Genomic DNA, 13,648 nt, shown 5'->3' with positions numbered 1-13,648 from the left:
TAACAAAAAAAAATATAATTTGTTTTCTAAAATATGTGAAATGTCGTCACTTTAACGACAACCACCATTTCTTAAAAAATAAACTATATATATTTATACAAATTACAGGATATATTTTTAGTTTCAATATTAATTTTAAAATGAGTAAACCCCCCCCCTCCGTTTAATGGAACCGTCCCCGTGCCATAGATATTTCAACTAAAGATACTAGAGCGGTGTTGCGCTAAGTCCACGTATGAAAGTACCGCCGTACACGTGGTATCATAAATAGATATATCTGTTCATCCAATAATAGTAGGTAACATTGATAATATTACTGTTAATATACAAGTACTTAAAACCAATTAATGTTGTTTTACCAAAGTGACGTAACCTGTCGCTTTTGGAAAGATCTTTGATGTTATAAAATCCGACTAGATTTTGACTCGACTAACAATTCATCGTCACGACGAGTCTTTCCATAAAGCACAGAGAGGTGTGGTAAAGCATAGGGAAGCATTGTAAAGCACAGAGAGGTCTGGTAAAGCATAGGGAAGCATTGTAAAGCACAGAGAGGTCTGGTAAAGCATAGGGAAGCATTGTAAAGCACAGAGAGGTCTGGTAAAGCATAGGGAAGCATTGTAAAGCACAGAGAGGTCTGGTAAAGCATAGGGAAGCATTGTAAAGCACAGAGGTGTGGTAAAGCATAGGGAAGCATTGTAAAGCACAGAGAGGTCTGGTAAAGCATAGGGAAGCATTGTAAAGCACAGAGAGGTGTGGTAAAGCATAGGGAAGCATTGTAAAGCACAGAGAGGTCTGGTAAAGCATAGGGAAGCATTGTAAAGCACAGAGAGGTCTGGTAAAGCATAGGGAAGCATTGTAAAGCACAGAGAGGTCTGGTAAAGCATAGGAAAGCATTGTAAAGCACAGAGAGGTCTGGTAAAGCATAGGCAAGCATTGTAAAGCACAGAGAGGTCTGGTAAAGCATAGGGAAGCGTTGTAAAGCACAGAGAGGTCTGGTAAAGCATAGGGAAGCATTGTAAAGCACAGAGAGGTCTGGTAAAGCATAGGGAAGCGTTGTAAAGCACAGAGAGGTGTGGTAAAGCATAGGGAAGCGTTGTAAAGCACAGAGAGGTCTGGTAAAGCATAGGGAAGCATTGTAAAGCACAGAGAGGTCTGGTAAAGCATAGGGAAGCATTGTAAAGCACAGAGAGGTCTGGTAAAGCATAGGGAAGCATTGTAAAGCACAGAGAGGTCTGGTAAAGCATAGGGAAGCATTGTAAAGCACAGAGAGGTCTGGTAAAGCATAGGGAAGCATTGTAAAGCACAGAGAGGTCTGGTAAAGCATAGGGAAGCATTGTAAAGCACAGAGAGGTCTGGTAAAGCATATGGAAGCATTGTAAAGCACAGAGAGGTGTGGTAAAGCATATTCAAATGTAGACCATGGTAAACTGCTATGTAACAGCAATAAAACACACTGAGTTTTAGTACAAAATTATTTTATTCCATCAACAGTACAGCGTTCAGATTTAACTTTGTTCAAACCAGGGGGTAAATAAAAATAACTGCTCCCATCCTACATTCGTAACCCAAACCCTCCCCAATTTCCAACTGGCCTCAGCCCCCACCCCCGTCCTGGGTCAGTCTCTGGTTTTGGGTGGCCTCCCTCCCCTCTGTCCTGTCTCAGTCAGTCCCCCTCTCCCTCCTCCCCTCTCTCTCTCCCTCGAGGTTCAAGCCTGTATGGAGTTCTTTGCGCTGAAGGCCAGGTAATAGACAAGAGCTCCGACAACAGCGGCCACAACCTCAGTGGAGACCCAGGGCCCATTCCAAGCACCCTGAAAACAACCAATACACAGCGATCAATAATCAATACACAGCGATCAATAATCAATACACAGCGATCAATAATCAATACACAGCGATCAATAATCAACACACAGCGATCAATAATCAACACACACAGCCAGAACCTCAGTGGAGGCCCATGCACCCTGAAACACAGCGATCAATACACTGCTTAGTATACTCCTATGGGAGCCCCCCCCTCTCCTGTATATTCCTACGAGAGCCCCCCCACCTCACACTCACCCTGTGATCCACGTTGACTGAGAACAGTGGCTTGATGGCAGAGACATCTTCATTGTTCCTCTGAGCCTGAGAGAGAGGAATAGGGAAAGGACAGAGAAGGAGAGAGAGGAATGGAGGGAGAGGAATGGGGATAGGGCAGAGGGGGGAGAGAGAGAGAGAGAGAGAGAGAGTTAGTTAGTTAGTAGAGGATATTACAAGTCACATTCTCTTTGGAACCTAATTGCCTCATAGTTCATATTGGATTCTAGTAGTGTTATTATTATACAGAGCATCCTAGTTCATATTGGATTCTAGTAGTGTTATTATACAGAGCATCCTAGTTCATATTGGATTCTAGTAGTGTTATTATTATACAGAGCATCCTAGTTCATATTGTATTCTAGTAGTGTTATTATACAGAGCATCCTAGTTCATATTGGATTCTAGTAGTGTTATTATTATACAGAGCATCCTAGTTCATATTGGATTCTAGTAGTGTTATTATTATACAGAGCATCCTAGTTCATATTGGATTCTAGTAGTGTTATTATTATACAGAGCATCCTAGTTCAGATTGTATTCTAGTAGTGTTATTATTATACAGAGCATCCTAGTTCATATTGGATTCTAGTAGTGTTATTATTATACAGAGCATCCTAGTTCATATTGGATTCTAGTAGTGTTATTATTTGCACTTGCTGTAAGCTACACTGTGTTTCAATATGAAGCTTGCATTGTAACCCTGTGCTGCCCTGTAACACCTGTGTGAGTCGCCTGGGATAAAGACAAACTAATAATCATTTCAAATGATATGCATGTGCTGTTGTACGTTTATACGTGTGAGCGCCCCCTCCTTGCTACTCTGTTAATGACAGTCACTTGAATCCACAGCAGCAGAGAGACTCAGACAGGACTTAGTGTATTAAAGTCAGGTTCAATCCCAGGTCCCTTTTAATCCAGTCCAACAACATCTGTAAAAACACTTCAACTGAAAGTCGCGTTGTGTGGAAAACAAAGCCTTCAAATTAAAAGCGATGGAACAGATCGCAGCTATTATTATTAAAATCGACGTCTCTGAAATATCCGTCCCTTCGAAGGAAAATCGGAAATGGATTTTCAAACTGAACTGGGAAGCTGAAAACATCGCTGCTTCGTTTCCAGCCGACGCACAGGCCCCTCCTCACCTTGCGCAGGACGCTGTACGACTCCTCATCGAAAAACTTCACCTCGTAGGTGCCCGATCTAGCGTTCTTGTGCTCTATGCTCCAGGAGACCTGAAACAGAGAGGAGCATGGGATACCGGAGGACTGGAAACACACACACACTTCGAAACATATTTCGAGAGACACCCGACACACCACAGATGATCTGTGATGAAACGTACCTGATAACGGCCTATATCCTGGCCTCTGGTGACAGGAAACTGCTTCCCATTGACATCAGCATACAGAGCCACATTCTGAGGAGGGGAGAGAGGAGGAGAGGAGAGGGGAGGGGAGAGGAGAGGGGAGGGGAGAGGAGGAGGGGAGAGAGGAGAGGAGGAGGAGAGAGGAGGGGGAGGAGGAGAGAGGAGGGGGAGGAGGAGAGAGGAGGGGGAGGAGGAGAGAGGAGGGGGAGGAGGAGAGAGGAGGGGGAGGAGGAGAGAGGAGGGGGGGGGAGGAGAGAGGAGGGGGGGGAGGGGAGAGCAGGAGAGAGGAGAGGAGAGGGAGGAGAGAGGAGAGAGGAGGGGAGAGAGGAGGGGAGAGGGGAGGGGGGAGAGGGGAGGGGGGAGAGGGGAGGGAGGAGAGGGGAGGGAGGAGAGGGGAGGGAGGAGGGAGGGAGGAGAGGGGAGGGGGGAGGGAGGAGGGAGGAGAGGGGAGGGGGGAGGGAGGAGAGGGGAGAGGGGAGGGGGGAGGGAGGAAAGAGGAGGGGGGAGGGAGGAAAGAGGAGGGGGGAGGAGGGGAGAGAGGGAGCGTCTGTCAATAAAAACACTATAAAAATATGTTTTGTTAAAAAATATAGTTCTACAAAATGGAATTTTTCTGCGATTATGTTTTTAAACACACACACAAAGCTTCACTACAGTACAGAGCTGGGAATCAGACTCCTGTTGCACAGCAGTGTCATCCAGTCCAGGTTTTACTACCAGCTTGATCAGCCCCCAGTGCGTCTAGCTAACAAGCTCAGGTGTGTCTGATTATTAAACTCCCAGTGAAACCAGGACTGGATCACACTGCTGTGCAGCGGGGAGTCTGATTCCCAGCCCTGCAGTGGAATATCATTAGTATTTAATGCACACTTCGGGGGTCTCACCTGCGCTCCGTTCTTGCAGCTCAGAGAGATTTCGACGATGAAGACGGATTCTGAGGCGATAACCGCGTCCGAGGTGCTGTAGTAAGCAGGAGAGATTGTGGGGTCCACGCAGGTCTCCCCTAAAAAAACACAGGTCGGAGGGAGGGAGAGAGAGAGAGAGAGGGCGGGACCAGTTAAATCCAGCCTATCAGCGACATCCGCCCCCCATCATCATCATCATCATCATCATCGCCACGGCTCTGCGTTCACAAGCAGAGCTCGCAGCGTGACGTATGACGTATCACGTAAACCAACAGGCTGGACAAATATTAATATTATTATTATTATTATTATTATTATTATTATTATTTATTTCCTAGCAGACGCCCTTATCCAGGGCGACTTACAATCGTAAGCAAAAATACTTTTCAAGAATCACAGTAAGTAATAATACAATTAAGAGCAAGATAAATACAATGACTTTGGTTAAATTTGTTTACTAAATTAAATCGTTATTGATGACAATTCAGCAACATCCAGAAATATATCTAGTTATAATAATAAAATAATATTTTTAGTTTTATATATAAAACTAATTTCAGTAAACCAGTGTTTAATTCCGACACGCTGAATCTCATAACACAATCGGGTCTGTAAATTTATCAAAAATTACACAACACACACACATTAAGTAAATAAACTAATTAAAATATGTTTAATTCAGCGAATCACGGCGTACAGACAGACAGAAATGTGATGTTACACGTCATGCAGTTAACGCATACGTGTACTTACTGGAAACAATAAAATTATACATTTATCAGAGAAAATTAATATTACAACCGTTTCACAACATGTGATGCACGTTATATTGATTATATATAAATTAATAGATAGATAGATAGAGAAATAATATATACGACACAGTTGTATCTCAATTCAAAGCTAACCCGCTTTATTCTGAACAGACAAACTGCATATATCGTGTGTTTTGTTGCTTCGGTTCATTTTTAAAAAGGTTTTTTTAAAGAGTAATTGTATATATTTATTATATTTATATATATATATTGTACACATCGAACACAAGCCACATTAACACAGACAGACAGACACTCGTAACAAAACTAAAACAGGGCTAATTTAATTAAATAAATACATCAATGATGTTTTTTTATTACCAGCGCACATAGAGACAGCGAGGGCAGCGACGATCAAGGCGGCGATTTTGTCCATTTTCACGTTTTTTGATCTTGTAGTTTGTTTTTTTTTTTGGGTGCTTCGCTCTCAGATCCTGTCCGATTGAAAAAAAAAAGACCAACTGAGCGCTGCTCCCTGGGATAGAGGCGGACCTGCACCGTCTAGAGACACGTCACCGCTCCCGCTGGGTTAATGTAAACAGCGACGCCTGGCGGTGATCGCGCCGCCATCGCAGGAAACTGCAGGGTCTAGTGCTGTATATTATAAAGACATTTCAGAGGGCTGGATCGCATCAATATCAGGGTCTAGTGCTATATATTATAAAGACATTTCAGAGGGCTGGATCACATCAATATCAGGGTCTAGTGCTGTATATTATAAAGACATTTCAGAGGGCTGGATCGCATCAATATCAGGGTCTAGTGCTGTATATTATAAAGACATTTCAGAGGGCTGGATCGCATCAATATCAGGGTCTAGTGCTGTATATTATAAAGACATTTCAGAGGGCTGGATCGCATCAATATCAGGGTCTAGTGCTGTATATTATAAAGACATTTCAGAGGGCTGGATCGCATCAATATCAGGGTCTAGTGCTGTATATTATAAAGACATTTCAGAGGGCTGGATCGCATCAATATCAGGGTCTAGTGCTATATATTATAAAGACATTTCAGAGGGCTGGATCGCATCAATATCAGGGTCTAGTGCTGTATATTATAAAGACATTTCAGAGGGCTGGATCGCATCAATATCAGGGTCTAGTGCTGTATATTATAAAGACATTTCAGAGGGCTGGATCGCATCAATATCAGGGTCTAGTGCTGTATATTATAAAGACATTTCAGAGGGCTGGATCGCATCAATATCAGGGTCTAGTGCTGTATATTATAAAGACATTTCAGAGGGCTGGATCGCATCAATATCAGGGTCTAGTGCTGTATATTATAAAGACATTTCAGAGGGCTGGATCGCATCAATATCAGGGTCTAGTGCTGTATATTATAAAGACATTTCAAAGGGCTGGATCGCATCAATATCAGGGTCTAGTGCTGTATATTATAAAGACATTTCAGAGGGCTGGATCGCATCAATATCAGGGTCTAGTGCTGTATATTATAAAGACATTTCAGAGGGCTGGATCACATCAATATCAGGGTCTAATGCTGTATATTATAAAGACACTGAATGTAACTACTGTATGATCTTGGTTTCCCACCAGGGGGCGCTGCTGGATAATTCTACACTCAAAGAATTAATATGGTAAAGTTTATATCAAGCATCCATTCCTAGTAAAAATAATTCAGAAATGTTCCCCTATAATTGATTTTGCCCTTCAGTTATATTGATTGGACCTTTTTTTTCTGTGAACAAATTTTTACTGTTTTTGGACAATACAATACTATTCAATATAATAATAGTATTATATTGAATACAGCATTTCTTAACCCATGGTCTCTGGGGATCGGGCAGAGGGGGTAAAGCAAACTCCGTCACAGCTTGAGTATTTTGAGACTTGGGCCTGGATCTGTCTTACTCGGAGCTCTTAATACAGGATCCCAGGCAATGCCCTACAGAAAAAAAAAAAAAAAAATGCAAAAACGTACCTTCTTAACAGTAGCGAGCTTTATTTTGATATCTGATTGTGGAATATGGAAAACAGCCAATTGAAGAAAGTCCCCTTTATCGGTGTGACAATAGTCACTCAGTTTCCCTTTGAAGAAGTGGTTTTGTATTGGCAGGTATTTTTAAACAGACACTTTCATTTCACATGTTGGTTTGCATAACAAATAAAAGCCGTCCTTCCCTCACCTTTGCATTTCCAGGCGGCTTTTTAAACACTCGCCGTGGAAGTCAGCGACGCTTTGGTGACGATTGTCCAGTGAAACGAATGTATTAAAACGCACGCCCAGCTTGCAAAAGTGCTGTGTTTGTCCTGAGTTTTGCAGAGGCTGTTGCTCGTGTCCTGAGGAGATAAACCTGCGTTTCAGAGAACGGCTCTTTCCAGTGAAGCCAGGGTCTCCTGTGTAAGGAGTCTGAATCAGACCCAGGCGAGGGGAGGGGGGGCTGGATTCAGGGGGCTGAGGGAGGGGGGAGGAGCAGGCGTTGGGGTTTTTGAAATTTCTCTGCTTCATAAGTCGCACACGCGATATAATGGAGGGTAGGGAGCGAGATTTAGGGAGACCAGAAGTCCAAGGATGGGAATCAGACTCCTATTGCACAACAGTGTGATCCAGTCCAAGTTTTACTACCAGCTTGATCAGCCCCCAGTGTGTCTAGCTAACAAGCTCAGGTGTGTCTGATTATGAAACTCCTAGTGAAACCAGGACTGGATCACACTGCTGTGCAGCGGGAGTCTGATTCCCAGCCCTGGACTTCAGTGCATTTTGTTCACTTGATGTCCCTAACTTATATTTGTGTTGTAAAAAAACAAAAAAAAAAAAAAACAGAAAATCAGGATATTCATCAATCACTAGAAATATTTTACTGAAGAGAAGTAACTGATAAAGTGAAAAGTCGATGTTTTAATAATGGATTCGGCTTCTGACTTGTAGAAATAGCCAGGCAGACTGATTAAAAAAAAAAATATATATATATATATATTTTGATTTGCAAATACGATGTCCACTGTATTTTCTTTCTGTGGCACAAGGAAAGGATATCTTAATTAAACGTAGTTATTTAGCAGCTGCTTTTATCCACAGCGACTTACAGAGACTAGGAAGGTGAACTCTGCATCATCAACAACTGCTGCTGCTGCTGCTGCTGCAGAGTCACTTCCAATAGGAGCTCGTTTTTGTCTCATCCGAAGGACAGGCTGCAGGTTATCACATTTTTTTCAGGGCACCCCTAAATTCTTCCCACGTTGTGGGTGATCAAATTCGTGTGACAGTGACCTCCCTGATGTTTAACACAGGGCTCTGGACTCTTGACCGGAGGGTCGTGGGTTCAATCCCAGGTGGGGGGCACTGCTGCTGTACCCTTGAGCAAGGTACTTTACCTAGATTGCTCCAGTAAAAACCCAACTGTATAAATGGGGAATTGAATGTAAAAATAATGTGATATCTTGTAACAATTGTAAGTCTCCCTGGATAAGGGGGTCTGCTAAGAAATAAATAATAATAATAATAATAATAATAATAATAATAATAATGTTGGTAGTAGTAATAGCATAATTATAATGGTAATGAATTCATGACTGCAGCATGGTTGTTTTTCTCTTATTCTCTTTTTAGTTAGTTTAATTGTTGCTGGATGCTTGTGGTCGTCTTCCCCAGCGTGGTGCTCTGTGGTATTTGACTGCTCTGCTGCTGTGTGTCTGTCTGCTCTGTGACAGAACCAGCCACGGCTGGAAGGCTCAGTCTGATAAGTTCTTATCACGAGCGCGCAGCGAGCTCAGACCAAGCCACCAGCCACAGCCCAGACTTCGCTTTACCACTGAGACTTTGCAGGGTCATTTTGCAGCTTTCTTATGCTTTTTAACCCCTAGCAAAAATGCAGCACAGTGTAATGGAGCATTGTAAAGCACAGAGAGGTCTGGTAAAGCATAGGAAAGCATTGCAAAGCACAGAGAGGTCTGGTAAAGCATAGGGAAGCATTGTAAAGCACAGAGAGGTCTGGTAAAGCATAGGGAAGCATTGTAAAGCACAGAGAGGTCTGGTAAAGCATAGTGAAGCATTGTAAAGCACAGAGAGGTGTGGTAAAGCATAGGGAAGCATTGTAAAGCACAGAGAGGTCTGGTAAAGCACAGGGAAGCATTGTAAAGCACAGAGAGGTCTGGTAAAGCATAGGGAAGCATTGTAAAGCACAGAGAGGTCTGGTAAAGCATAGGGAAGCATTGTAAAGCACAGAGAGGTCTGGTAAAGCATAGGGAAGCATTGTAAAGCACAGAGAGGTCTGGTAAAGCATAGGGAAGCATTGTAAAGCACAGAGAGGTCTGGTAAAGCATATTAAAAAACAAACCAGGGTAAACTAACCATTCTACAAGTTTCCCCCAGTGAAAGCTATGTGTAATAACGCACAGTGAAAGCATGGTATTACTATGGTAAATGCACAGAGAACGGCAGACAGCCTTCATAGGGGATACTATGGCAGCAGTGTGGAGCAGTGGTTAGGGCTCTGGACTCTTGACTGGAGGGTCGTGGGTTCAATCCCAGGTGGGGGACACTGCTGCTGTACCCTTGAGCAAGGTACTTTACCTAGATTGCTCCAGTAAAAACCCAACTGTATAAATGGGTAATTGTATGTAAAAACAATGTGATATCTTGTAACAATTGTAAGTCGCCCTGGATAAGGGTGTCTGCTAAGAAATAAATAATAATAATAATAATAATAATAATAATACTATGCATGCAGCATACCCCTCTGAGCTTGGCAACACTGCTCTGTGATTTCACTGAGCATAGTTATAACAATTTATTTATTTTTAAAATAAGGGAGCAGCTTCACAACAATGTAGTCCCCTCGGTCTAGCTGTAAGAAATGCTCTGGGCTGCTTGCTGGGAAGTGAGATGGAGAACTGATATTTTTTAACTTCACCTCACAGTCCTGCTTGTGCAAACGCGTGTGCGCTTTTTAAAAAAACCAAAAAATGTATATATTTCTTCAGAAGCAATTGATTGTGCTGGGGATAGCCATAACCAATCACGGCGCATTTTAATGAACTAGTCAGAAATCAATAATAGATAACGCGACAGCCGTACAGAAAACACACGACATTTTCAAAGGGGCACATTGCCTGTTTATTTGAGTCGTCTGTTCCAGGAGTTTACTTGGAATTCCAGCCTCTGAATGCTGAATTCTTGCAGAAGTCCTGTGTAAGGATGGGATGTCGTGTGAGGTTTTAAATGTGGTTTTGATGTGATTGTAATTTGCTGCTGAAAATGAGCTGTTTATACCTCATGAGGCTTTTCCAATAACAAATTCGAAACAGCATGATAAACTGGTATTGAATAATTTAAGAGGTAAGGTTGGCTTGGGCTAGCGTAGGTAAGGTTAGTGTAGGTTAGCTTGGGCTAGTATATATTAATTTTATATGGATTACAGATTCATGAAAATATATGGTGCACCATTTAGTAATGTTGTTGAAGCTGACACCCTGGGATCCTTCAAGAAGCTGCTTGATGAGATTCTGGGATCAATAAGCTACTAACAACCAAACGAGCAAGATGGGCTGAATGGTGCCTCCTCTCGTTTGTAAACTTTCTTATGTTCTTATATATTTTCAACATATAAAATAAATATATGGATTACGGACTAAAAGATATTTTAAATATATCCCATATATACATTTAAATATATATAAAAAGGGGCCAATTTCTATATATGAAAAATATAAGGATCATACTTTTCTACCATATATTAAAAATATGTGTTTTTTTTTCGATAAGGGTTAAATCGTATAGAGTATTTGTTTGCTCAGCAAAACCTTTGCTGTAAAACGGTTGGAATTTGAATTGATTAAAAGGGAATTCGGATCAGAAACGGAATTGGAATTGAAAAACACACACACCCCGAACTGCCCCCCCCCCCCAGCGCTTGGTATTGTGGTGTACACAGAAACCATTGCTGATGGCTAAAACTGAAAACTAATGAACCTGTTTCGTTATCATTCTGTGACGATGCCCGGCACAAGCGGCCCATCTCTCACAGAACTCCTCCTCCACCCCACAAGCATTTAAAAGAGCAAAGTGAGGAGGAAAGAGAGGTGTTCTGTATGCTTTGCATAACAAATGAACCATCGCTGGCACACAATTCTCCTCTGTGTCTCGCCCAGCTCTTACCAAAGGCACATGTTCCCTTGACTGCTCGCTATACTTAATGATTTGCATTGTAGCTTGTGATCAATTGTGCTCATGATAGACATATATATATGTATAATAATGTTATTGTGTAATGTAGATACACAAATGTGAATAATTGATTAAAAAAAAACAAAAGAAAAACGATTTTATTGGGACTACAAGTCCTCTTTTCATATATAGTGACACACAGTACCATCACATCGTTCCCAGCAAGACTAGGGCTGGGGACTGTAGTGCCCACGTTTCCTCACTCAGACCCCTTGCTTACTAAACACCCGGGTAGCTCTGAATTGATAACCGTCTCCTCTAAAAATAGGCTCAGTATCTGAACGAGCGAGACGTCTCGCAAGGAGAACGGTCCCTCGAAATGTTCCCCTTTCTCTAGGAAAGACAGCACAGCTGGGGATGGGGAGTTTGTTGCCGGATAACTTCACTCTGACTATACTGGCTCGCTAAATATCTTGTGTGTGTGTGTGTGTATGTGTGTGCGTGTCAGTGTGTGTGTGTGTGTGTGTGTGTGTGTGTGTGTGTGTGTGTGTGTGTATTCACATAGTAAAAGCACAGCAAAGTGTAATAAAGCATAGGGAAGCATTGTAAAGCACAGAGAGGTCTGGTAAAGCATAGGGAAGCATTGTAAAGCACAGAGAGGTCTGGTAAAGCATAGGGAAGCATTGTAAAGCACAGAGAGGTCTGGTAAAGCATAGGGAAGCATTGTAAAGCACAGAGAGGTCTGGTAAAGCATAGGGAAGCATTGTAAAGCACAGAGAGGTGTAGTAAAGCATAGGGAAGCATTGTAAAGCACAGAGAGGTCTGGTAAAGCATAGGGGAGCATTGTAAAGCACAGAGAGGTCTGGTAAAGCATAGGGAAGCATTGTAAAGCACAGAGAGGTCTGGTAAAGCATAGGGAAGCATTGTAAAGCACTGAGAGGTCTGGTAAAGCATAGGGAAGCATTGTAAAGCACTGAGAGGTCTGGTAAAGCATAGGGAAGCATTGTAAAGCACAGAGAGGTCTGGTAAAGCATAGGGAAGCATTGTAAAGCACAGGGAGGTCTGGTAAAGCATAGGGAAGCATTGTAAAGCACAGAGAGGTCTGGTAAAGCATAGGGAAGCATTGTAAAGCACAGAGAGGTCTGGTAAAGCATAGGGAAGCATTGTAAAGCACAGAGAGGTCTGGTAAAGCATAGGGAAGCATTGTGAAGAACTGCTAACTGATTTCTATTTTTAAATAAACATTACATATATATATATATATATATATATATATATAAAAGCAAGCAAGCCCTGGGTTCCAGGCAGAAGCGGTAAAGTGAGAAGCAGTTTTATAAGAGGCGTGATCTTCTAAATGCATCTAATTTGGGCCCCTGTCCCTCCCACAGTCACCTCCCCCCCTCCTTCCCCCTCACAGTCCCTATCAGCACAAATGCCCCTCCAGCAGTCACTACCTTAGCTGCTACTGCAGCCTCCACAGACCGTCACCCTCAGCACACCTTCCCTTCCCCTCGTTCAACACCAACTGAGGGGGAAAGACACAGCAGTGGAGAGGAGACCAGGTACCAGGTTAGTGGGTTTGGTTTTTCAATGTTTGTTCTTATTTTATGAATTCTTTACATAAGAAAAATAGAGTTATCAATTCACATTACATACATTAGCTTTTTGATTTTATATATATGTGTGTGTGTGTGTGTGTGTGTGTGTGTACGCAATAGTAATTTCAATACTCCATTAACTATCCTCTATACATTTTTTACACATATATATATATATATATATATATATATATATATATATATATATATATATATATATATCACAAACTTATACATATCCAGCTTTTTCGTCTTCACTAGTTTTCTAAAACCACATGCTGATGAACTTGCTAAACTATGCTGTAGTAATTCAATTGATGGACAGCAGTGTGGAGTAGTGGTTAGGGCTCTGGACTCTTGAACCGGAGGGTCGGGGTTCAATCCCAGGTGGGGGACACTGCTGCTGTACCCTTGAGCAAGGTAACTTACCTAGATTGCTCCAGTAAAAACCCAACTGTATAAATGGGGAATTGTATGTAAAAATAATGTGATATCTTGTAACAATTGTAAGTCGCCCTGGATAAGGGCGTCTGCTAAGAATAAATAAATAAATAAATAAATAATAATAATAATAATAATAATAATAATAATAATAATAATAAATGCAAGATTATCATGGTCTGCGTGGAATGTGACTGGGATAAATTCACGAAGCTGTTTGCTCTGATTCCTCATCGGCAACTAAACCACAAATAAACAGCCAATACTTATCGTAGGCATCTGTACGGCAGGCCTCAGGAAATG

At 42.0% G+C, this 13,648-nt stretch overlaps 1 protein-coding gene across 1 annotated transcript; it reads right to left on the bottom strand.

The window, feature by feature from the left end:
- Positions 1-1,461: 1,461 nt before the first annotated feature.
- Positions 1,462-5,651, bottom strand: ssr4 (signal sequence receptor, delta). The gene is made up of 6 exons (XM_034916769.2): positions 5,496-5,651; positions 4,339-4,457; positions 3,431-3,505; positions 3,231-3,320; positions 2,068-2,133; positions 1,462-1,814 (listed from the first exon to the last, which is right to left on the bottom strand). The coding sequence occupies exons 1-6, from the start codon at positions 5,548-5,550 to the stop codon at positions 1,710-1,712; spliced, it is 510 nt and encodes a 169-aa protein (XP_034772660.2). The 5' UTR covers positions 5,551-5,651; the 3' UTR covers positions 1,462-1,709.
- Between the last annotated feature and the right edge of the window lie 7,997 nt (positions 5,652-13,648).

Source organism: Acipenser ruthenus, chromosome 56 (genome assembly GCF_902713425.1).
Source record: "Acipenser ruthenus chromosome 56, fAciRut3.2 maternal haplotype, whole genome shotgun sequence".
Classification (NCBI taxonomy): domain Eukaryota; kingdom Metazoa; phylum Chordata; class Actinopteri; order Acipenseriformes; family Acipenseridae; genus Acipenser; species Acipenser ruthenus.
Note: the sequence above shows the minus strand (reverse complement) of the source record. Positions and strands in the feature narration are given on the sequence as shown.

Bases quoted from the DNA above. Each gene is read 5' to 3' on its own strand.
- ssr4 (XM_034916769.2), bottom strand. From the start codon at position 5,550: ATGGACAAAATCGCCGCCTTGATCGTCGCTGCCCTCGCTGTCTCTATG. The intron at 3,506-4,338 runs GTGAGACCCCCG...TCCCCTCCTCAG, and splicing joins GCTGCAAGAACGGAGCGCAG to AATGTGGCTCTGTATGCTGA. The intron at 1,815-2,067 runs GTGAGTGTGAGG...GGTTGTTTTCAG, and splicing joins CAGTCAACGTGGATCACAGG to GGTGCTTGGAATGGGCCCTG.